At 41.6% G+C, this 23,446-nt stretch overlaps 4 protein-coding genes across 5 annotated transcripts in view; 1 reads left to right on the forward strand and 3 right to left on the reverse strand.

Moving 5' to 3' along the window:
- The window catches only part of foxj3 (forkhead box J3), a 157,574-nt gene extending 156,501 nt beyond the window's left edge, over positions 1 to 1,073 (reverse strand). The window contains exon 1 of the mRNA XM_054784213.1: positions 798 to 1,073. The gene's annotated coding sequence lies outside the window, so the exon portion shown is untranslated. The remainder of the gene's footprint in view (positions 1 to 797) is intronic.
- Positions 1,074 to 3,485: 2,412 nt separating this feature from the next.
- On the forward strand, positions 3,486 to 8,338 carry ppcs (phosphopantothenoylcysteine synthetase). The gene is made up of 4 exons (XM_054784216.1): positions 3,486 to 3,757; positions 4,415 to 4,937; positions 5,009 to 5,112; positions 7,387 to 8,338. Exons 2-4 carry the CDS (start codon positions 4,418 to 4,420, stop codon positions 7,711 to 7,713), a joined length of 951 nt encoding a protein of 316 aa, XP_054640191.1. The 5' UTR covers positions 3,486 to 3,757; positions 4,415 to 4,417; the 3' UTR covers positions 7,714 to 8,338.
- On the reverse strand, positions 6,504 to 15,819 carry utp3 (UTP3 small subunit processome component). 2 transcript variants are annotated; one of them, XM_054784214.1, is made up of 16 exons: positions 15,644 to 15,819; positions 15,389 to 15,476; positions 14,372 to 14,428; positions 14,240 to 14,296; positions 14,019 to 14,172; positions 13,879 to 13,947; positions 12,516 to 12,637; positions 12,284 to 12,445; positions 12,137 to 12,208; positions 10,581 to 10,621; positions 10,406 to 10,502; positions 9,837 to 9,974; positions 9,631 to 9,773; positions 9,422 to 9,488; positions 8,539 to 8,646; positions 6,504 to 8,465 (listed from the first exon to the last, which is right to left on the reverse strand). In XM_054784214.1, exons 1-16 carry the CDS (start codon positions 15,658 to 15,660, stop codon positions 8,376 to 8,378), a joined length of 1,482 nt encoding a protein of 493 aa, XP_054640189.1. In that variant the 5' UTR covers positions 15,661 to 15,819; the 3' UTR covers positions 6,504 to 8,375. The 2 variants fall into 2 exon arrangements, with proteins under 2 accessions (XP_054640189.1, XP_054640190.1); XM_054784215.1 differs by lacking the exon at positions 15,644 to 15,819 and having other exon boundaries at positions 15,336 to 15,453.
- A 904-nt stretch (positions 15,820 to 16,723) lies between these two features.
- fam83e (family with sequence similarity 83 member E) lies at positions 16,724 to 21,519 on the reverse strand. The gene is made up of 8 exons (XM_054784212.1): positions 20,841 to 21,519; positions 20,605 to 20,751; positions 18,669 to 18,793; positions 18,166 to 18,597; positions 17,741 to 17,797; positions 17,378 to 17,615; positions 17,081 to 17,305; positions 16,724 to 17,004 (listed from the first exon to the last, which is right to left on the reverse strand). The coding sequence occupies exons 1-8, from the start codon at positions 21,297 to 21,299 to the stop codon at positions 16,825 to 16,827; spliced, it is 1,863 nt and encodes a 620-aa protein (XP_054640187.1). The 5' UTR covers positions 21,300 to 21,519; the 3' UTR covers positions 16,724 to 16,824.
- Positions 21,520 to 23,446: the final 1,927 nt, after the last annotated feature.

The raw sequence follows: 23,446 nt of genomic DNA on the forward strand, positions 1-23,446 counted from the left end.
TCATTTTTGACTGTATGACTTTTAGTATTAGCTATTAGGCGAGGTAAAATGACGAAATAAAAACATCAATAAAATAAAATAACTGATTTCATTAGTCTGGCCTGCTTTTGAGTGTGACTGTGCAGGTGTACCTAATGTAGCCACTGGATACACCGCTGCACTTGTTGAGTGTCCACGCCACACAAGGAGGAGATGATGATTTCTTTCTGTGCAGAAGGAATTCAATTGCAGTGTGCGAGGAAGGGAAGGGGAGGAAAGACGATTGACAGTGGAGAAAACACGCTGCAACAGCTGTGAGTCAAATGCCACCAGGGCACACAGCACAGCCAAATGACACACACACACACACACACTTCCTACTGCACATACCAAACAGCTAGCTAACGATAGCTACTGGAGGGCTGGCTGTGGGGGGGTACGTCACTCCATTACACCCGAAGCGAGGAAACAAACACCGAGGACGGCTAAAGTTAGCTTCCACTGGCTAGCTAGCTGTCAAAGTTGCCTCCCTCCATGCCTGTGAGGTCGCTTGTTGTCACCTGTAGCACAGGTCTGCTAGCCCGCTAGCTCCGGAGCTGTCAACTTGAGAGTTCCAGCAAACACAGCCAGGCAAGAAGGGGAGGAGGCGGGAGTGGAAAAGAGGGTGTCCCCCTGCGCCCCCCTGCCACGGCAAGCGGAAAGCTGTCAACCGGGGCCTGCCAGCCAGCCAGCCGGGTTCAACCCCCCTTACTTCCCCAACAAAGTCGTCCATTTCGCGGGCCTCGGTTCAACTTCCATGCCCTTGTAAGCTCACTTACTCTGGGAGAGAGAGACGCCGCCGCTGCTGTTGTTGACGGTGGTCTCCGTAATCCTCGCGGTAGTTTCACAGTAACTGCTCCCGCCGTCTTCTGCCTTCCACCTCCTCTGTTAGCGTCTGCCGGTGGCCACCGGAGAGTTGTCCCGAGTGCCTGACGCTTGTCGTCCCGGGCAAGGTTCGCCGGTGTGTGCCTGCGGTGCCGTGGCGTCCCTTCACAGCTTCTCTCCGCCTTCTCCCTAGTTCGCCTCTCTCTCGGTTGCAGAGCCAACATCCGGGACTCTGCTCGCTCGTGACCGGATCTACTTCCAATACGTCGACGCGCATGGAAGATTTGTTGTTTTGCCGCCTTTTTGTCACCGTCCCTGCCGCCACAGAAACTAGTCCATGGTGTCACATAATACTAGAAAAAAAAGAAAAAAAAGAAAAAAAGAAAATAAATAAATAAATAAATAAAACATAATACTAGGGGTGGGCGATACTGCAATAACGATACTGACACCGATATGTTTTAACTTCAAATGTTCAAGCTTATTGAATGATTTTGTGATTTTGCCTTTAATTTGTTGATGTATCTAAATATATCAGAATATTAATGAATTAATACAAATATTTTATTAACGCATTTATTTGTGAACAATTTAAAAAATGCTGTATATAAATACAACAATATAAGACAATGTGACAATATCAACAAAATTGTACAATAATTCTATTTTACTACAAACAATCGTTTGAGCAAAATAAAGTCAATAACTAAACAAAAGCAAAAAATAATCTTGGCTAATAATGTGACAATATGTTTAACAATATGCACAACAAAATACGTAGATATTTGTGGAAATAAACATAAAAGAAAACGGAAAAATATCAATTATATGCTATGCTATGCTATGTTATGTGGGTGGTCTCCAGTTTTCATCACTATTCAAGTATGACAAAATAAAAAGAGAGATGATCTTTATGTATGTATATGTATATGATCACATGACAACACTAGAATATCATATGCATTTTAATCATGGCAAATTACTTGGAGAATTTAAAGAATCATAACAATAATAATAATAGTGCATTCTGCACAAATTAATAGTTAACAAACCACGTGGGCAGACTACCCAAGTCAAGTACTAATTGAATAACGATTATGTAAATTATACGTGATTCCCATTAACTCGACCTTACCTCAGAATGGAAATATAAAATTAAAAATGAAAATGTAGATTAAAATATAAAGATAAAAATAATATAAATAGGATTTAAATATAAAAAAGCTAACGTGTATTCATGATACTCGTTGATTTAAGTTATAGACTGTTATTTTTACGTCATTTACGGCACTTTCTTTATTGTATGCTATTATTAAAATGTCCTGCGGGAACTCGAACCTAATATCAAAACAGTAAATCATTAATAAAGACCTGTTCTGAATTAATTAGTCCATTTCTTTTTATTCATACATACGCTACTAAATGTGTTGTGTTCTTTAAAAAACGGACAGCTGCTCATTGTTAAATAGATCTGATCTCATCCAGTGTTCTATATATAGACTGTTACAAACAGTCAGTGCTTCTTGGGCATACATGCTGGAAGATTAATTGATAAATTTGAATAATCTATGTATAGCCATGCAGAAACTAGCTATACATGAAACATGCAAGCGTGAGAAACAGGTTGTTGCCGTGCTTGTCTAGTCAGCAATGCAACAGCGCTCCCTCTTGGTTAATCACAGGGCTAGTTTTTAAAGTCAGAGCCATAGAAATGTAAACCATTACGTTACGTCACGTTGTTAAGCCACAGATGTATTGTAATAAAATACTCAAGAAACGCAATTAATTGAGTAGCTCCACGTTCAAATTAATAACCAAATTTTTTTTAAACAAATTTTATTTTTCACCTTTGTATATTTATTTGGATTTGTTGGTTATATTTACATACATACGACATTTTTATAATTACCCATGTAAAAAAAACGAAAAAATGGGAACAACAATAATGGAAGACCTGCAACTAAAAAGCAATGGCTACGTTTACATGCAGTCAAATAACCCTGTCATCACCGGAATATTAGCGATAACCCGGTTGCACACGGCCATGTAAACACCAATAGCCCTTTTGAAAAACCGGAATATGCTCATATTCCGTTTTTTAAAAAACCTGAATGTTACCCCTAGGTTACTCCTTTTCTAACCCGAAAATCGGATCATGTGTACGCCTATCGGGATATCCCGATCAAAAGGAACATTAATTTAATTTGTGTTCTGCGCATGTTCTATTCGAAATTAATCTTGTGACTTTGGGAGGAACTACTTCTAAACATGACGACACGCAAAACCCCACACTTTTGGAGGGGGGGGGGGCAAGCCACCTCGTTAGTGTGGTGAAAGACAGGAACATTATGTATTTCATTGGCGGTAGAAAGTACAGCAATAGCGAAATCTATAAGAAGGTGAGCAGTTAGCAGCAAGCAGGGTTTGTACAAAAGGCATCTTCAAAAGTGTCTGGGGATATAGCATGGATATGGATGGCCCGGCACCATTTCCCATTTCTTCACGTTCGCGCCTTCCATTGGTGAAGAAAGTGAGACAAACTACTCACTAGTCTGTCTCACTTTCTTCAGTAGTGGTGGTGGGTCAGTACCCGCACCAAATCGCAAACGCGCTTTGCGTCATGACGTACTGCGTGCGTGGAGACGTGTCCGTGCGGGGTTTTTTTCACGTCGCGCATGTAAATGGCTTATTCCGAATGTTTCAGAAAACGGAATATTGACCTTAACCCGTATGTCGACTGCATGTAAACGTAGTCAGTGTTTTGGGGCATAGTACCAAAGATAGCCAGTGGCGGCGCTAACGTAATACGTCTATGTTTACATCGAGCGAAGAAAAAATCTTACCAGGTCTCGGAAGTGGTTCAGAAGTTCTCAAGAAGGGGTCTTCGGCTGTCAGTACATATTGGTATTAAAAAGTAAGACTTTGTCATTATGTTTTGATTGCCTGCATAAGTAAATGGTAGTTACATTTTGAACTCGCTGCTAAAACATTTACCGGCATTGTGCTGTGTTGTTAAAACGAAAATGCACTGGAAGACATGACTCGCTTTTGTTTTGACTTGGCGGTAAATTGAAAATGAAACTTTATTTTTTGCGAGTGTTATATAACACTCACAAGAAGTTAGGGATATTTCAGATGCATATCCCTAAGGTTTTGTGAGTGGTATATATATTAATGTGTCTTTATGTGGTACTGTATAAAACTAGTGAAGTGCCTCCCTTTTTCTGCAAGGTTCTTGCATTGTCCTTTATAATAAGTAACTAAATATTGAATGGCGACATATATATTGTATATAGTATGGTTGGCTGTCAATGAGTAAAAAGAGCAAACAAAGAATGAATGCAAGCCTTGTATCAATAATTCAGCCAGGGTTGGGTAGGTTAAAGTGCATTTTTGTATTGTGTGCAAGTCTACTGTACTGTGAGACAATATTGCTGCATTCTAGGCAGATAAATGCGGGTATCTTCTTCAACGGCTCTTCAGTGGCAGTGTTGCAGGATCTCAGGAAACAAGGGAGTGAAACAATGTAATTATGTTATACTTCCTAACACAGTTGCCTCCCTCTTATCAGGTCATGGCAGAGCCCAGAATATCCTCCATCGATGGGAAGCTAGCCGAAGAGTTTGCCGCTCCCGCCCACGTGAAGGAGGTCAAGGACAAGATGGCTGCTTTTGCCCAGCGTCACGCCGAGGCCGGTCGCTGTGTGGTTCTCATCACATCCGGGGGCACCAAAGTTCCCCTGGAGTCACGTACCGTTCGATTCCTCGACAATTTCAGCAGCGGAAGGAGGGGAGCGTCATCGGCTGAGTATTTTCTCGACTCCGGCTATGCTGTCATCTTCCTGCATAGGCATCGTTCCCTGTATCCATACACTCGCATGTTCTCCACTGTCAACATGCTGGACACCCTGCAGTTCAGTGCAAGTGACTCTGGCGAGGTGGTGGTGAACCAGCAGGTGCTCCCAAACATCGCTAAAGTGCTAAAGCGCTACCGGGAAGTAACCAATGGCCAACTCCTTCTCCCCGTCGACTTCAGCACCCTGTCAGAGTATCTGCACCTGCTTAAAGCGGCAGCACAGGCCCTCAGCACTATAGGTAGAACTGCAATGTGTAGAGGTGGCTGCATTGTTTGCATGTTGCTCATAGCTAGTTTGCTCTGCACGCAGGATCTAAGGCTATGTTTTACCTGGCTGCAGCAGTGTCGGATTTCTACATCCCAGCATCGGAAATGCCCGAGCACAAAATTCAGTCTTCAAATGGACCTCTTCAAGTGAGTTTTCCCACACAGAGATCCCACAAAATTACCAATACAGCCAACATTTACAGGCAGTGTAAGCGTGTGCCTTTTATACAATACCCAGAGATGTGTGATTTTGTGTGTGTGTTTTATATACTGTATTTAGACGCAGCATTGTGACAAACACTTACACACAGGCATCTTCCCACCTCTGGTAGTACTTCTGAAAGCGGCAAATTGGCGGGTTCGCATCAGTGCTGTTTATCCACAAACGTAACGGAAAAAAGGCGGAAAAGGTAGCCTCTTTCACACAGAAATCCCACAAAATAGACACATCAGAGCCACAACAATAGATCCAGTATCTATATGTCTGTGCCTTTTACACAGAACCCAGTACAGCAGGATATTGTGTGCACTGTCACACAACAACACAGTATCTGACAAGCAGGTGAGGTGCATGCCAAAAAATAAAAGGGCAGGAGAAGTGTGTCAGGCGTTGTCCCAGCATTGTGTAATACTGTTGCAATATACAATGGTCTCTTGCGATAATGATATATATCATATATTCTATGGCATACTGTATCAGTTAAAATAGATCAATTTCTAAACAGATTACAGAGGCTCTCAGGAAAGCCAAACATTATTTTCTTCAATGAAAATCTAATATTCATATTTTATTATTATTATTATTAAGTAGTTTCTACTATTGACCTAGACATTCTCCTACTATTTTGCATGAACATTTGCAACAAAAGTGAATTATCAGATTCAGTTCCACAACCCTCCCCTCATCTCTTCAATTGCCATTGTTCATTCACCACAATACAGGTTTAAGCCCTAAATATGCTGCACACACTTATTAAACACAATTAATGTATAAAATGTATAGGTACAGTACATGACAAAAGTTTGGACACGCACAACACAACCCCATAAATATGGCAAGAAGTTCCACTAAGTATCCCTGACAAGGCACATCTGTGAAGTGAAAACCATTTTAGGGGACTACCTCATCAAGCTCATTGAGAGAACACCAAGGGTTTGCAGCGTTATCAAAAAAGCTACTTTGAGGAATCTAAAATATAGACATATTTACAGTTATTTCACACTTTTGTTAAGTACATAATTCCCACCTATGATACGGGTTAAACTTCACCCCTCCAATTTTGCCTTGATATTGTTTAAACCAGGGTGTCCAAAATGCGGCCCGGGGGCAATTTCCGTATAATTAATTTTATTATGTATTAATTTATTGGCTCTTGGTACTTTCTAAAAATACAATTACACTGGAAAACTTAAAAAAACAGCTAAAATTTAAAAAAATAACTAATTTCACAACAATAAAAAAATAACATTCCTCATTCCTTTTGGAGCCTTTCGGTCCTTGCTGTTGGACAAAGAGCGTGAGACCACAGAACAGTGCCTTTGTTTTAAATAGCTTTTTATGGATTTTATTACTAATCACTTGCACTTTACAAAGTATGTGTGTTAATATACATTGTATGTAATCTTTTAGATTTGTATATTTTATCACTTGTGACGTGTGCTGCTGACCTGTTGGCCAGGTCACCCTTGTAAAAGAGATCCTGATCTCAATGGGTTTTTATCTGGTTAAATAAAGGTTAAATAAAATAAAATAAAACATTAAGAGACATGTAGCATAAAGTTTAAATATTATAGGGGAAAAAGTTTAAAGCAAATACCGTGTTTGTATTTTAGTTCATTTAGCCATTTTAACCACAAAACAGCGACCATTTATTATTTTTTGAAAAACTGCAATGTAATGAGGGAGCGATGTTCGAACCAAGATGTAGTGAGGGGCGACTATCTACCGAGGCAGAAAATTGCAGTTGCCTTTGCGTCCTTATTCTGTGTCTGTGCCATTTATACACAGCGACACTGAAAAAGACGGCCCTTTGACACAGGGATGCCACAAAATAGCCGCATCAGAACCATGCCATTAGATCTGTCATTTACCACCTGTGCCTTTAACACAGAACCCAGATAATCGCGATAATGCTTTCACATAGCGACACAGAATCCCACAATTCAGATCATTAGAGGACATCAGCGCCGGCATCTGGTGTGACGTATAAAATACTCGTCGAAGAGTGATGATCGCTTTCAACACTAACTTCACACCCTTGGCCTGGCTTTGTGGAATACCCTTACACACAGGCAAAGTCCTACCTCTGTTGTGGCTCCCACACTACCTCATAAGGTGGAACATAGGCCGAAAAATGCCAACTTGTGCAGTTAGCATTAAAGGGACTAATGTGGCCATGGTACTTTTCCTCCTCCTTACAGCTAACCATGAACATGGTCCCCAAAATCCTGTCCCCGTTAGTGAAGGACTGGGCGCCGCAGGCCTTCGTCATATCCTTCAAACTGGAGACAGACGCCACCATCCTGCTGGAGAAGGCTCGGCGAGCGCTGGACACCTACAGGCACCAGGCGGTCGTGGCCAACGTGCTCGACTCCAGGCGGGGTTACGTGGTGGTGGTGACCCCGAGCACCCAGGACGAGGTGGTGCTCTCCAAAGAGGAAATGAAGAACGAGGTGGAGATCGAGGAGAGGATCGTGACTAACTTGACAGCTGCACACGCGCAGTTTATTACGCAACAAGCGGGCTGATAGTCATTGGAGTTTACTGTAGATTGAGATTTGGGATAAGTATAATTAATCGATTACTGAAAACAATCATGTCATCAATCATTAAATCTATGCAACGTTTGTATCAAGGTTGGTAATATCTTGACGCAAAGTAAGGATAATGTTATTACATGGCAGCAAACAGCTACAAATAAATACGGTATTGACCCAAATATCAAATGACCCTTCGTTTAAGACTGGTTTCTGAAAAATACTTAAGACAAAAACATCATCAATACTGCATTTTACTCAATCTTTGTTTCATGACTCACCATCACTGATCATCATTTTAAAATGAGCATCAGAATAATAACTTGTCCAACCTTTGAGGTCGCTGGTGTGTGACAGGAAGAAAGGCTCTGACTTGCATGGGGAGAAGAGTCGAATATAATACGACTCGACATTTCAGGTCAATACGGTACAATTCTTGAAACTTCCCTAATTTATAATCATGATAATGATTCTGACTGTAATGCTTTAACTTGAAGTTCAATGAATGATACAATGATGTTTCTGTACATGGACAGCATGTAATGCAACCTATTAAAATGTGTACAAGTTTATTCTTTTTGTGCCCCAGCATTAATCAGCGTCTTTATGAAAACATGATCTGTAAATAATGCAGTAATAGCAGCAGTGTGCGGTTACTTAAGCTTGATACTCTTCTTGACTCCTGCACGAATGCCTGACAGTTCTCCGCTGTATCTTGTCTCCTCCCGACGCACCTCACGGACCTGGTCCGCATGCACAAAGTCAGTATTTGATATAAGAAAGAAAAATTGAAAAATCTCTTAACGGAATACTAACCTGGCCCTTTCTGCGAATCTTGGCCCTCCTGAACTTCTCTCTGTGTTTGACTCGGGGGTTACGGTCGATCTTCCTCCTCTTGGGGGTAAGACCTTTGTTCTTGGCCATCTGGGGACATATTCATTATTAGGCCAATTGTTCGTGGTACATGTAAATTAAGCAGACCCATGGATACAATCCTTTCAGGAGGCTTTCTGACACTCAAAAACTACAGACGCACAACCATAACGTAGCACTCCATTTGTATAGTACAACTTAAAAATATTACAAAAATAATTTTTAAAAAATCTAGTTTCGATGATTAAGCTTTTGACTATTATTGGCATTTAATTTTTAAGGTCTGTTATCACTATTTTCTTCATTGGCTTATCACTGATACCGCTATAAAACAATATACATGAAAAAAAAAGGCAGACTTTGTCCCTTTTTAGCTTGTGTTCTGGATTCCCCTTAAGACTTTTGGACTACATCTTCCATAAGATTCCACCTAGAATCCCCATTTGATTGATATTAAGATACATGAGCCACAGTGATATTTGAAGGTATGGCTGAGTAGTGTGTGCACCTATGTATATTATAACAAAAGCTGGAGCTATCCAGCAGGTGGCATCCTAACAACAATAATGAAATCTCAGGCTAAGCTAGCCACACGTACTGTACTGTAAATTCATGTGGGTTGTCCAAACATTTCCCACTGAGGGCTGCATATAGAAAAATGGAAGGGTGTACAGGCCACTTCCATATTTTTCCACATTAACTCCATCAAACCCACTAAAATCAATCCAATGTAGGTTAAGATATTCTACAGGGGCCGTACTTTGGACACCCATAATCTAAGCAATAAATGGCAAAGGCTACATGTGGAGTGTGTGCGTGTCGGTACCTGGTATGTGATGCCTCTCTTAGCTTCTGGATCCATCTCTTCCACCTCATCAACTTGTTCATCCGCCCTGCAACAGAGTGACAATCCTTCACATTCCTCTGCTTTTTCAACTTTGGTAATGGTAATGAATTGTAATGGTTTAATTTATTTGAACATGCATGCAGGTTACATTGGAATACATCACATATTAGAATTCATTTCTCACTCACTCTTCAGCTCTCTTCTCCTTCCTGCTGTTCTTCAACATCATCCTCTCCTCCACTTGTCTGTAGAACTGCAACGCTGCTTCCTCGTCCAGGTCAGAGTCCGAAAATGCTTCCTCCGTCTCCAGTGCCACGTTCCCTTTTTCATCCTGTAAGCAACATGCACTCGTTAGTTTACTGCTTCCACCAAGTAAAGAACAGATTTATTTCACCTTGTCCTTCTTTGTGGAGACTCCATCCTTCTTCTCTAATGTTGGTCTGCTGGTGAGCTTGTCTTTTTCCTTAGTAGCCAGGAGCTCGCGATACTGTGGTGCGAGGCGGGCATCGACTGCACTCAGTCCATTGATGAGCTTTAGGGCAAGCAAACAACAAGGATGGGACATGACCTTCATCTACATATGTTTACAGTGAATATAGGAAATCAAATAACAGAATACTACATTCCTCAAATAGTGGCGGGTGGCATTTGTTGCTCAACATCACAAAAATGCTTACTTGAAAAAATCAGACCTTCTCGCGTCTTCATGTGGACGTGTTTACAAACGTAAACAAGATGGCCGCGGCGCACCATCACGAAAGTAGATGCGAGCGTCTTCGTCACATACACACTCAAACTCCATTGCAATCAGCTTTACAGATGCCATGCGTCGTGGTAAAGACGGCTACCATGACATACGGTGGTGTCACATGTCATAGTAAAGATGTGCTTATTGCAGCGAGGGACTTTATGATGAAGTAGTGCTAAATAAGGGTATGGCATCTATTACAGCAGAGGACTTACATTTCGGTAGGTGAGCAGTCGTTCGATCACTGGATGGTTGTGAGCGGGGATTCGTTTGGCTTTGAGCACCAAGTAGAAGCTGATGTTGGTACAGTAACTGTGGCAGGGAAGCATTAAACGCAGTCGTGAGGAAGAGTGAAGAATGGCTACACGTGAACATCAGAGGACAGCTTACTTGAGATAAAGCTGCTGTTTGGTCTTCAGGTAGGCGGCACCCTTTTGGAAACAGGATCAAGCAAGTTGTTTTGGTTTGACATCAACAAAGCACAGATAGCAACCATTAAGTAAAACGACAACTAAACACAACAGCCGACGTAACGGTTTGCAATGCCGCACATTGACCGACATTAAGCCAAAAGGTAAAGGAACTACAGGCGGTCCTTGTGTTATGAGGCACGCCCACAAATTCATACTGCATAAAAAGAAAGAGAACTAGTTACGTTCGCATGGCGGAACAATACATAGTCGCTTGTTGCTCCCCTGAGGAAGGACGTCGCTTTTGATCTTTTTCGTTAACTTTTTCCCCTTCGTTATATCTCTCAAGCATGGAGCAGACTCTATTGGCAAGGTGTCAAAGAAAAGGAAAGCAAAATTAGACGTACGAGTTTTGTTCCTACGATATCGATGTAAGTTGAATTTTAGTGTAAGTCATAATTGTCAATAATGAGACACACTATGCTGCTTAGTTATCAATGTCCGATCCTTTCACATTCACATATCATGTTTATCCTTCATGATGGTTGCGGAGTCTGAGCAGCTTGGACCGGGCATGCAGCCCATGTGGGAGTTTATCCACTTTTATGATGTCTAATTTCACTTCACTTGTCACTTTCATTCAGGCACTGCATTTAGAAAGTCTGCCTCACACTAGGGAGACATACTGATGGGAAAAAGTTAACCTAAAAGAACAAACTTTGACTTTGTCCTTCCTCAGTGTAGCGACGCACGACTATGAATTCTTCCACCGCGCGCACGTAATTAGTTCTATTTTTCTTTTTGTACAGTATTAAGCATGCACTGATTTCCTTAATTTTGGGCATCGGCGATCGGCTGATCCTTACATATGAAACCAATCTTATCTACCTCAACAAAAGTCTGAAAGTCAGCCACAGCCTCCTTTTGCTCTGCCAGACCGACAGCTTGCAATTGAGCCTAAGGCTAAAGCTAAAGCTGGCTGGAGCAAAGAACCAGGCAGCGACCTGCTGTTAGAAGCTTATGAGCAGTGAAAAAAGCAAAGCTACTAAGAGAAAAACGATGCAGTTCACGGCATTGGACGACCAGCCATTTTCGGTTGCTGTGCCCTTTATTTCTGGTAAGAGGCTCAAATCAGGTCTGGAGTGTAACCTGTTGTGCAAGTTTTGTTTGTTTGTTTTTAAAATGTGAAAAAGAAAAGACTACCAACAATTTTTTAAACATTTCATTTATATACATTTGTAAGAACTACCTCATTTAAAGTGAAAACAACAAGTTTGGGGTATTGTTTAATGTTTTTCAACAAAATAAGATATTGAAGGTGTATGCAGTCTTTTTTTTTTTAAATAGCCAAAGTTGGAATCGGCATGTCAGGCTTTTTAAAGATCAGTGATTGACCAGAAAATTTTAATTGTTGCACCCCGAGCATTAATAATTAATGGGAGTGTGTATGTAACAACAAAATGTCATAACTTAAGGAACTCCTGTATGATTCAACCGTGACGTGCGCTGCACATAAATAAAGATGAAAGAGGTCACCTTTCCTGGTGGGATCTTTCCATCCTTGACCATCTGTAGGAGGGGCTGCAATTCATTCTTCATTTCTGTGAGCTGAACACAACATCATTTAGTGCCCATCTCATGAAGCCATTAAGTGTACTTGTATGTTCATTCATCTCTACATACCTTTGCCTTGAAGTCCTGAATGAGTTCAAGCAGCTCTGGCGATTCCTTCTTCAGCAGCTTCATTTTCTCCTTCTGAGACATCTGCTTCAGGTCCTTCACGATCCTCTCCTCCTTTTCCACAACTTTCTCCTCACTCTTCTCTCCCGCTGCCGCAGCAAACTCCTTCATTCATACAGAAAGGTCACGTATTACTCCCAGAGAATAATGGCAGTAAGTCAATGCCGGTATATACCTGAAAAAAGTTCAAGTCATAATCCTCCTCGGTCAGGTTTTCCGTTAAACGTTTTTGGATATTTTTGGCCTCTTCTTCCTCCTCTTGTTCCTCTGCTTCCAGCTCTTCGTGCGTTTTACCTTCTGTCACAATACAATGAAAATACAGCAGACATTAGCGCGGTAACAACGCAGGATATCTTCAATAGCCGCGCTGTGCCACAATAAATCATCAGGTGTGACGTCCACTTGAAGAAATAAATGCAACACTTGCAATAAACACCTCCTTTTTTACCCCACAAAAAAAGTAAGAGGCGGTGGCTCATATTACATTGACTTTCACTTGTGATATCACCATTTGTCATGGTAGACCGAGTTACCAAAATACACACCTGCAAAGCACACATGGGATCTGTAAAGCTGACGTTGGCGTTGAAAGGGAAAACAGAGTAAACAAAAGATCATTTTTAGGGTAGATTTATTCTACGTGGTAGTACCCAGAAAAGAAAGGATACAAAAAACAGGACTGATACTACAATTTGTTTTTTGTTTTTGTTCTTTTTTATTAAACGACTATTATAGATGTTGAATGTGCTGGGATCCACTGTATACAGTAAATATTTGGGTGTGTAAAAAAATACACAGGTGAAAAAAAAACATTTTGTAAAGTCATTAAAAATTAGGGTTGGGGGAAATAATCGGTTCTTTGATGCATCACGATGCGGATATTGAGGATTAAAATCGATTCATAAATGTCGAACAATGCTGACCGAACAAAAAAAAAAAAATGGAACAAAAAGGAGGGAAAGCGGAAGTGGCACCTGGACAGTTTATGGTGGTGCACCTAACCGAATGGCTAAGCGTAAACTCCAACCCGCACCCGCTGGATTTAAAGCGAGCGTCCAGAAGCACTGACGGTAAAAATAAGCTGGACAAGAGCCAGCCAGACAGTGGCTCTGTTATGCAAGCTTAAAATATTTTGGAAACACGACAAATATGAGCAACCACAAAGCACGTTTCCACCCGAACCAGGAGGAAAAAGAACTAGCTGAAGTTGCTGCCAACCAGAGAACCACTGAGCAAGTGACAACTAATTTTCCAGCCAACTCAGAAAAGGCGAAGCGAATCACAAAGTCAATCGCAACTTTTATTTTATTGATTTTCTTATGTTGGTTACTCAGAATATGCTGAGTTTTGTTAATTTTATATACAGTATGCTGCTACTGGTGCACTTTACTTTTCCTGCTGGTCCTGTGCAATGGGAAATATGTTGGTATGTTGGTATCCTTCCAATTATTAAAATATAATGGAAATAAATTAATGCAATTTTCACATTTTAAAAACACACTGCTAGAACTTTGAAGACAACGGCATGTTATACTTACTTGTTGTCACATAGTCCGAGTCGTAGAACATCTTCTTCTTGGTGCCCCATGCTAAATCACTGGGAAGCTCTGAGGTGGAAAACATCATCATTCAAATAAGCTTTTATCAGTTTAGACGACCCGACAAACTGACATCTAACCATCGTCTTTCTTTCCCTCGAGATCACTCTCCATGTCGGTCCCTTCATCGTCTTTATTATCGTCGTCGTCCTCTTCTTCTTCATCTTCATCATCATCATCATCATCATCATCATCATCATCATCATCATCAGTCTCCAAGGCCATCACTTCCTCCTGCAGAAGTCTTGTCGCTTAAACGAATGGTCATGACATCAAAGGCAAACAAAAACAGGAATCCCACCTCATCATCCAGATCCTCCTCATCACTCCCCATGTCAACTCCCCTGGCCAAAAGTTTCTGTGTCAAAAAGTCCAAGTGTGAGAACACAAACCAGCGCCATAAGCTGTCTAAAACATGATTCAAAACCCTTACCGCAATCTTTGCATCGTGAAACTCGTCGATTTTGTCCTTCGTGTACTGTGATGACGTCTGAGGTGAGATACAAGGAGCTCCCGTTCATGAACGAATAAACACACAAAAGCAAACAAAAATGGCAAACAATTCTCTTTCTGGCTTAAAAATACAACAGAAATTGTGAAATGTCAACATTTTCTGCTGGAGTGAATCCACCCTATCCATTTTCATGCGGGACTATTATAAATACGTTTTCATTGGCGTCGGTCATGATAGACAGTATTTGTATGTGCACATCTTTAGAATTATGTCCACATAATTTCATCAAATAGCAGTTTCTCAAGTTGTGATCGCAAGTGCTGTTATAAACATATACAATGTACAGATGAGTTTTATTTTATTCTTAAAAGGGGCCCTGTCCTGCTCCTTTCAGGAACTTTTAAAATGATAATGCATCTCAGTGGGGTACTATAATATGTTTATTTTAGTAAAATACTCCATAAATGTCAAATTGTGTACAACTGTCTCCTCTTGGCCGTCACGCTGAGAATCCACATCCTCCTCCCCGACTACACCAACTCTGTTGCTATTTGTCAGTGGATGAGAGTCGGCTCCTCCATAGAGACAGGCCCTACATCGAACAGTTACGTGCTGGATATTGCATATAATTGGATTAATACTGCAGAATCCAGCGTCGAAGTGTGCTTTGTTTATGAAACAGCTTTCCGAGAGCAGAGGAGCAGTGGCCGTGAGGTCGATCTTTAGCGCCCCGAAAACAAGAAGTCGTTCCACCCCTTCCCTACTCCGATGTAGATACACAATTCAATACAAAAACACTTTCTGGCTTTCCTGGCTACCATTTTCAAGCAAAAAGCGTCAACGGTAATGAACCATGGTCAGCAACAAGTCGCCATACTTCTTCAAGTTGTGACATGAAAATGTAAAAGATTTTATGGAAATCTCAGTAACTTCTTGCACTCACCTACGGAGCCCGCAAGTGAATGAAGATAGTGATGGTCAAAACATGGATCTTACTTTATCAGGGACAGGCATATTTTTGTAGGCTTCTGGGTCATCTTCATGATATTGTTCCTCTTTGTTCGACTTCTGGAACTGTTTACCCCTATGGACAGTAACACACAGGACGTATACATGAATCCTCTTCCTTAGCAGGCCTCACTGGTTGTTGTGACGACTTAAATGGCATAAAATAAAAGGGTTTAAAATAGAATTACGTTACAATATTACAAGACCTAGCTTTGTGTTGACGTTAACGTTAGTCAAACTCACCTTTTAGCGCGAACCATTTTGAAGGTAAAAGAGCTTAGGTAAAACAATCCTACATATGTTTAAAATAATTGTTTTATCATGCTATTAAATGTGTAGACAGCCGGAGTAGCAACACTTAACACATTCCCATGGTCCACCATGTGCTTCCGCAACTTCTTCTTCGTCGTCTTAATAATATAGAGCATCGTGAAACTAGTTGAGTACCGCCACCTTTAGGACCAGAGGGGTATTTCATTTTTTCCCTTGTATTTATTTTAATGGGTTACATCAGGGGTACGGACTAAACGTTTTTATTTGTGAAACTTCTGCATGAATGTTAAAGGAAGGAATAACTTTTAATAAGTTGCCATGATGAAATGAATGCAGGAAGGAAATTAGGAGCATGTTTTTTTAATTTAAAGCGTCAGGTCGCTCTGTGCCGTACATGTCTTCATCATCATCATACTGTACAGAAAATTTCATCGTCATCATTCATTGTCATTAATTAGTGGTGAGTAACTATATACTTTAATAAGCGTGTTAGGCATATTACAGGGCTTCAGTTTGTTCAGACTTTTTCACACGGGGCCATGTAGGTTTGGATTTTTTTTCTCCCTTAATAATATGAAAGTTTCATTTAAAAACTGCATTTTGTGTTCAGTTGTGTTGTCATTGACTAATATTTAAATGGGTTTGATGATCTGAAACATTTAAGTGCAAACCTGCAAAAAAAATAAGAAATCAGGAAGGGGCAAACACCTTTTCACACCACTGTATACAGTATGTGTGTTTTTTGGTGTGTTGTTCAATATATTGTAGCCAAATAAATTCAGTGAGAGCCAATAGTAGTTTTTGTTTTTGATGTGTTTTTTGCACTATTGACTTTATTTTGCTCAAACAAGGGAAAATTTAATTTAATGCTTTGTTGATATTCTTACATTGTTACATGTTGTTGTATTAAAATGCCAAAGTAAAAAGTATGGCTATTGACAATACTGGCCCTATGTTTACTTGGTATCGTATTGATACCAAGCTTTGCAGTATCGCCCATCTCTTTGGTCAATGTGGCAGGTTCAAAGACCAAGGTCAGCATACCAAAAGTTCACACCAGTCTGTTTATTGGAGTCCCAGACAGTTTTTGCTAGTTTGGGTGTATAACACTACAGAGGTAACATCCAGAGGTTGTCCAATTTTTTTGCTGCTCATTCCCCCTCTTCGCCCTTTCTTTCCCTCAGAGACTTCCAGTTCAGATCCAGAGCGTAGCTGCGAGGTCTCTCTCTGGGCTGAAAGGCCTGCGGAATTCTTTGCAGGGCGGATTTTACGACATCGTTCCGCCTCTTCATCAGCATTAAGCCCGGCGTCATCTGGTCCGGTTCGAAACTCTGCCAAAGAAGGTTGCTTGATGATTTGTCAAAAGCCCCAAGCACAAAAAAAAGATGCAGCAGATACAGCACTTACACTGGTATTAAGCCTGGGTACTGATAGTCTTCTGTCATCCTGAGCTCTGTCGGCACTGGGTACATCCATGTGGAGGTCCATCATGGAGTGGGTCATTTCAGACATGGCGGTCTTGGATCCTCTTCTGAGGAGTTCTGCATTGTTGTGCTGAGGCCTGAACCTCTTCATGAGGTCATTCATGGAGTTGAAGCTCTCAGACTGAGGGACCCTCAGGATTAAAGGTTTCTACCAGCAGAAAAATAAAGATGACATGGAGAAATGGAGTATTGTAGCATTGCTTGAACAGCAGTGGATTACTCTGGAGGAGGCTTTGTTCTCTATACTGGCGCTGATGTCGTCATCCGTGTTCTTCTCCTCCCTCACGCTGGGCTCATACCGTGAGCGCCGCTTATAATTCAAAGAGGAAAATAACAAATTTCGCCTCCAGTCGCCGTCTTTGTCTTCAAACCTTGCTGATGTTCTGTCTTCCACATTGTTGAGCTTCTCTTTGGAGAACTGGCGGGATGCGGGTTGTTCTATCTGACGGTCTGTCCAACTGGAAAAAGAGGGTGTAATATTATTTCATGTGTTCATTTCTGTAAATCTCAGGATTTCTACACATTTTGCAAGTGTTGGCAAACTTTACATTAGGGTGATTGCATTTGTGTTCAAAAAACTCACTTGGAGGTCTTTGAGTTTTCTGGCATATTGTTTGTCCCTGGAGAGCTTTCCCACGTCCTGTCAGGTACAAAAAATAACGGATCAGTCAACTTGGGTGCCAAAAACAAAACAAAACAAAACATATTATTATACAACAATCTACTATACCATATTATAAAATAAATTATGATAAACGTAATAACACTATTGTTATTATTATTATGAATACTAATAAATTTGATTATTGCTATTGTTGGTGGACGGTTCTCATGCCATAGTGACTGGCATGGTGAAAGTAATATGCTTCTCACCAAAATCCTATCCACCACCCCTCTATTTTGATTTTCTGGAAATTGGTTTGGCATTTTTTTTCACTACTTTGTCCCGTTATTTACTGTTTTGAGCCAAAACAAGCTCAATATTTCAAATAGGATGTCTAAAATCACCTTCTTGTTGTCATAGGCTTGTATCCATTGTAAGTAAAAGTGTCTGTAACAGGTGTCTTTTTGTCAAACTGCATGTCGGTCTGCAAGACTGCTTCCTTGGCCACAAGTCCTTCTTTCATCTCAAGAGGGCTGTCCGGTAATCTATCTCTGGGGAAGACACCCATGGCTTCCCAGTCCAGGGGGACGTCCATCGGCGGCGAAGGAGGGTTGAGGATCTCGTATTTCATGTGAAAGTGTCTGGGGGGGCTGGGGTCTGAGAAGTCCATTCGCTGCTGAGGCACTTCCAAGCGGGGAATGGCAAACTCCCACAGGTTAGGGACAGGGGCAGAGGCAGCAAAAAGGGTCCTGAACTCTTTGTCAAAGGTGTCAACAGCCGAGCCGTTGACGACGGTGACGAGTTGTCGGTGTAAATGAGCGTCAGTCCATGTGAGGCTGTGGAGCACAAAGACAACCTACATGTGATCAGCAGTTCTGAAAGAGGCCTTGCTGATGTCACTTTTTACCTGTAGCTGCCGTGAAGGACTGTCTCCAAATCCACCAGAAGGAATTTGTCTTTTAACTCCCCCACCACCATTTTTCCCTTCCTAGAACAGAAGCTTTTACCTTCAAGAAGACGAACCCGGATGTTCTGCAGATTACAGTGAAAGTTTAGCATCTCAATGAGTTTATGAATGCTCTTTGGTACCTCGGGTATTTTTAGTGTCATAATACTCAGTTTGCCTAAGAACTTATAGACCACGAGGAACAGAGTATGGTAATCTGCCACTGGAGAACCTAGAGTAAACAGGGGACCTTGGGAGAGGTCAGGACATTTGGACACTGGAAGTGGGAAACCTTAACATCACAGAATCCTAGGAAAATAGCACCTTACTAACATGGAACCCTTTAAATTTGGAAACTTAGGAACAGGGGACCCAAGCAAAATACACAATCTAGAATATGAGACAATGGGAGCATTTGGAAACATGTGATCCAGGCAAAACAGACGCCCCGGAAACCTGGAAGTCATGAACACGGCACGATGGGAAAATTGAAACCTGGGATTATAAGAACTTGAAACATGGAACCCAAAGAACACAGAGCCCTGGCAGCATGGAACACTTGGAGTATAAGACGTGAGAAACATGTGATGCGAAGCACCAAAGAAACAAAAAACCTTTTCTATTTAGGAACTCGAGAACATGCAAACCAAGGAATATGGAAGCCTTGGAATGTGAAACACTTGGAAAAAGGTTATCTCAAACCTAGGAAAATTGGTTCTTGGTACTGTAACATAGACGCTTTGAATATGGGAACATGGTACTCTAGAAAAATAAAACTCTGGGAACTATGGGACCAAAAAAATCATTTGAATTTGGGAACTTTGCAGCATGTGACCCAAAGAAATGAAGCCCTGGCATCATAGAATAATTGGAATATGAGACACTGGGAACATGTGACCTGTGGAAAATACCTTGGTAGCTCTTTGAATTTGGCAACTTGGGAACATTGAAACCCTTAATATAATACATATAAGAGCATGTTGTCCTAGGAAATTAAAGCCCTGTAGCAGCTGTACACTGGGAATATGAGACCTTACAAACACAGGAAAATAGTACCATGGGAACAAAAAACCAATGAACTTGGGAACATGGGAGCCAAGGAAAATATAGTGCTGGTAAGACCAAACTCTTGGAATATGAGACATTGGGAATAGGTGACCATAGGAAAATAGGGTTTTGGAGACGTTTACCCATGTGAGTGCCCAAAGAAACGTGGGACCCCCAAAAAATAGAAACCTGGTAACATGGCAGTTACATTAATTTGTTACAGTGAATTTGAAAACAGGGGGCCTAAGGGATTTAGAGCCCTTGTAACATGGAAATCTTTCGAAATAAGACATTTAGAACAATTGATCATGGAAAAATTTAGATCTGAAGATGTTGAACCATAGCAAGAACTCTATGAAAACGGGGGCTTTGAGAACATGAAACCCTGTGAATATGATACCAGGGGTACAGGAACCCTAAGAAGTAAGAGCTTGAAAACATGGAATACATGAGTAGGTGGAATACTAGCGTCATGCAATCTTGGAAACATAGGATTCTGTTAAATCAGAGCCTTAGAAGCATGCTTGGGACCCTGAGAAAATGTTCTCTAGGCCACCTGGAACCCTGAAATTGGTTACTAGAACAATGTTCTTACTGAATACCAACTTGTGAAATTTGCACAGCACCAACAACAATGACTAAGTACACTGAATGCAGTGCAACCAGTCGAACTACAATGCGTCGCTCGGGTTACCGTCATTACGAAGGCACGCTGACGAAATGAGACCTGGTGCCGGCTCTCAAGCAGACAATACTGTATGTCAAGTTTTTTATCATCTTTTTGTTCAAAGCGTAGCGTGGATAGAGTGATATGTTCTTTGAATAATTGTGGGTGAAGTAGGTGACTCACCGGATGTCCGAGCCTGTGAAGTGTGTACTTTTCCTCAATGGTCCTTTTGTTGAGGATGATGTAGACCGGGACACCCCTGGAGGCTGCATTGTGCAAATCTCCAATTATAGTAGCATCTGTCAGCCTGTCCGTCACAATGGCAATTACCTGCACAGTAAAGTGAAACATTTTACACGGACATGTCTTCATATGTTTTGCATTGAGTCTGATTTAAAGTCCACGCAAAGAATGCATACTTGGCTGGCCTTCTGCAGATGCCGTCTGATGACCTCTCTAATGGGAGGTTCTCCCTCAGCAGGAGGATTTGTGTAAACTGCAACATTTTCCATGCGCACCCAAGGCGCCTCAGGCCAGCCCAGCTCCAAACCCGGAGCGGGTGCATCCGAGTAGGAGGGGAAGTAGGAGGATATGAGTTCCACGGTGTCTGGGTTGCTTTTCTGTTCGTTCTCCTCTTTTGGCAGCGGATTAAAATGAAAGTCCTGAACCCAGCCAGTGATCTCTTCGACCTCATTGGGAGACAAGAAGGAGCCGAAAAGTTCGGCACCGACAGAATAGTAGAAGGCTTTGGGACCTTCATTGAGGAGCTTCTCCACCGACTGGCGCTCCACCTCTGAGTAGAGGAACTCTGGGGAGGCCGGGTTTACTGACAGGAATAGGGCATTCTCATCCAGGCTTGCCTCCTGAGAGCCCAGCATGGCTGCAGGCTCGGTAGTGATATTAGCTAGTGATATTAGTAACAGGTATCATGTCATCCATCAGTCTCACAAAGTGGCATTAAGTACTCCCATGTTGGCGAAAGGTTGACCGGAAAAACATCCGAGTTGTTGTCTTCCACAGTTCATGTTGACCTTCACACAGAAATCCAAAAAGACAACGATGACACACTGTCAGACTCCAGAGCAGCTAGTGCAGATTTCTCTGGCTCCAGTTTGACTTTGCAGCTCTGGCTCTACTCCACCCCTGCTTGTCATCTCAGCCAGCCTTCCACTCCTTGTAGGCCACATTGTTTCAAATTCCACAAATTCTGTGCTGATGACAGATTGGCTTGCTCACACTGCACTTGCTCACAACATCAGCTCACTTTCACCTTGCACACTTTTACCGCATACACTTTTTAAATCTGTGTGTGGCTTTGTGTCCATGTCTGGCATTGTCTAAGAGAGAAATACAACAAAGTATACTCTCTTAAAGAGGCATACTCTAAACCAGGGGTGTCAAACTCAATCACACATGGGTCCAAATCTCAAAGCCTACTTTAGTTTGGGCCAAACTGGATATTAACCCCCACCCCACCCCTCAACTTTGTATCTTTCGGGTTAGGGTTAGGGTCAGGGTTAGTATTGGAACATAGCATATAATGCACCTCTGTGGTTTTCAAGTTGGGACAAAATGTGCATGACAGCTGGTGAATGTGTTTTCATGTGGACATACATTTTTTAAAACTTCAATCGTGTGGATGGACCTTTTGTTTTTACATCGGAGTGGGGGAAATGTGCATTTTTTTGTGACTGTTCATTCCTGGTTGAGATTTATTCTTCCCGATAGTCTGCAGATATACGGCTATGGTTGCTTTGGCGTGGCTCAATAAAGTCATTGTTGATGGACCACCTCTTTGTCATTCTCTCAGTGTCCGGGCAAAAGCTACAGTATTTTATATCAACACAAAAACATCACAATCTGTGAGATGTGTAACCCGGAAGAGTTTGCAGCTGTGGAATGGGCAGATTATGTATTTCCCAGCATGCTTTGCTGTAGTTAAAATGATCACTTTTGACTGTCTTATGCCTCTTTAACATGTTCTTTTGTACAGATAGGGTGTGATAGTTAAAGTGCTGCCATTTTTAGGCATGTAAAGTGAAATTATTTTGACTTTTTGTCTGAATCTGGCATCTTTATGAAGAGTGGTTGTGAATTATGTGCTATAAACAATATTGTTTCCACTTGTAAAATTAAAATGCCAGAGTAGTAGTTTATACCGGAGAAATTGCTTAATTACACCAATCGCTGTAAGCACTTTGTTTGATAATTCAATGCTATTTTCCAAACAGTTCTGCGGGCCGGATTAAATTGCAGCACAGGCCAGATTCGGCCCCCGGGCCTGAGTTTGACACGCATGCTCAAAACACATACCTCCTTTTAGACTGGTCCAGCCTGACTGGTAGGGTTGTCATCCAGAGTAACTACACATGTCTGGAAAGGCCCTTCAACGAGACAGATTGTGCCACAAAGCGTCTATTTGAAATTCTTGCAGCGATTCTGGTGGAAACAAGTTTTGAAAGATGACCCAACAAAAAGGCGACGCACCCTTCTGGCAGTGACAGGCACTGACTGGCACACATTAAGCAATAAATACATGCAGTGGCCACTTATGAAAAGTCCATTAGCCACAGTCAAGTCACAGTATGTGTGAATGGACAGACAGTTGTGTGACATGACAAACAAATGTTATGTGGCCAAACTGGTCTATGAATCTATTGATATACAGCATGTCTGATTCTGGTCCGCACAGACCGATATTTACATTATGTGTGATTTGACAGACAGTTGTATGATGCAACAAACAAATGCAATGTGGCCATACGAGTCTATCTATCTCAAATATATCTACATGTTTGATTCTGGCCTACCTGATGATTTATCCATCCATCCATTTTCTATGCTCAGTAGGGTCGCGGGGGTATGCTGGAGCCTATCCCAGCTGACTTCGGGTGACAGGCGGGGTACACCCTGGACTGATCGCCAGCCAATCGCAGGGCACATATAGACAAACAACCATTCACACTCACATTCATACCTATGGACAATTTAGAGTCTCCAATTAACCTAACATGCATGTTTTTGG

The sequence above is a fragment of the Dunckerocampus dactyliophorus genome, chromosome 8, assembly GCF_027744805.1.
Source record: "Dunckerocampus dactyliophorus isolate RoL2022-P2 chromosome 8, RoL_Ddac_1.1, whole genome shotgun sequence".
Classification (NCBI taxonomy): Eukaryota; Metazoa; Chordata; class Actinopteri; order Syngnathiformes; family Syngnathidae; genus Dunckerocampus; species Dunckerocampus dactyliophorus.

Excerpts from the sequence above, each read along its gene's own strand:
- ppcs (XM_054784216.1), top strand. The coding sequence starts at position 4,418 with ATGGCAGAGCCCAGAATATCCTCCATCGATGGGAAGCTAGCCGAAGAG. Across the intron at positions 4,938-5,008 it reads ACAGGCCCTCAGCACTATAG|GATCTAAGGCTATGTTTTAC; the intron begins GTAGAACTGCAA and ends CTCTGCACGCAG. Across the intron at positions 5,113-7,386 it reads CTTCAAATGGACCTCTTCAA|CTAACCATGAACATGGTCCC; the intron begins GTGAGTTTTCCC and ends TCCTCCTTACAG.
- utp3 (XM_054784214.1), bottom strand. Across the intron at positions 9,774-9,836 it reads TCTCCACAAAGAAGGACAAG|GATGAAAAAGGGAACGTGGC; the intron begins GTGAAATAAATC and ends TGTTGCTTACAG. Across the intron at positions 8,466-8,538 it reads AGATTCGCAGAAAGGGCCAG|GTCCGTGAGGTGCGTCGGGA; the intron begins GTTAGTATTCCG and ends CATGCGGACCAG.
- fam83e (XM_054784212.1), bottom strand. The coding sequence starts at position 21,299 with ATGCTGGGCTCTCAGGAGGCAAGCCTGGATGAGAATGCCCTATTCCTG. Across the intron at positions 20,752-20,840 it reads ATCTGCAGAAGGCCAGCCAA|GTAATTGCCATTGTGACGGA; the intron begins GTATGCATTCTT and ends TTTACTGTGCAG. Across the intron at positions 18,794-20,604 it reads TTCACAGGCTCGGACATCCG|AACATCCGGGTTCGTCTTCT; the intron begins GTGAGTCACCTA and ends TGTAATCTGCAG.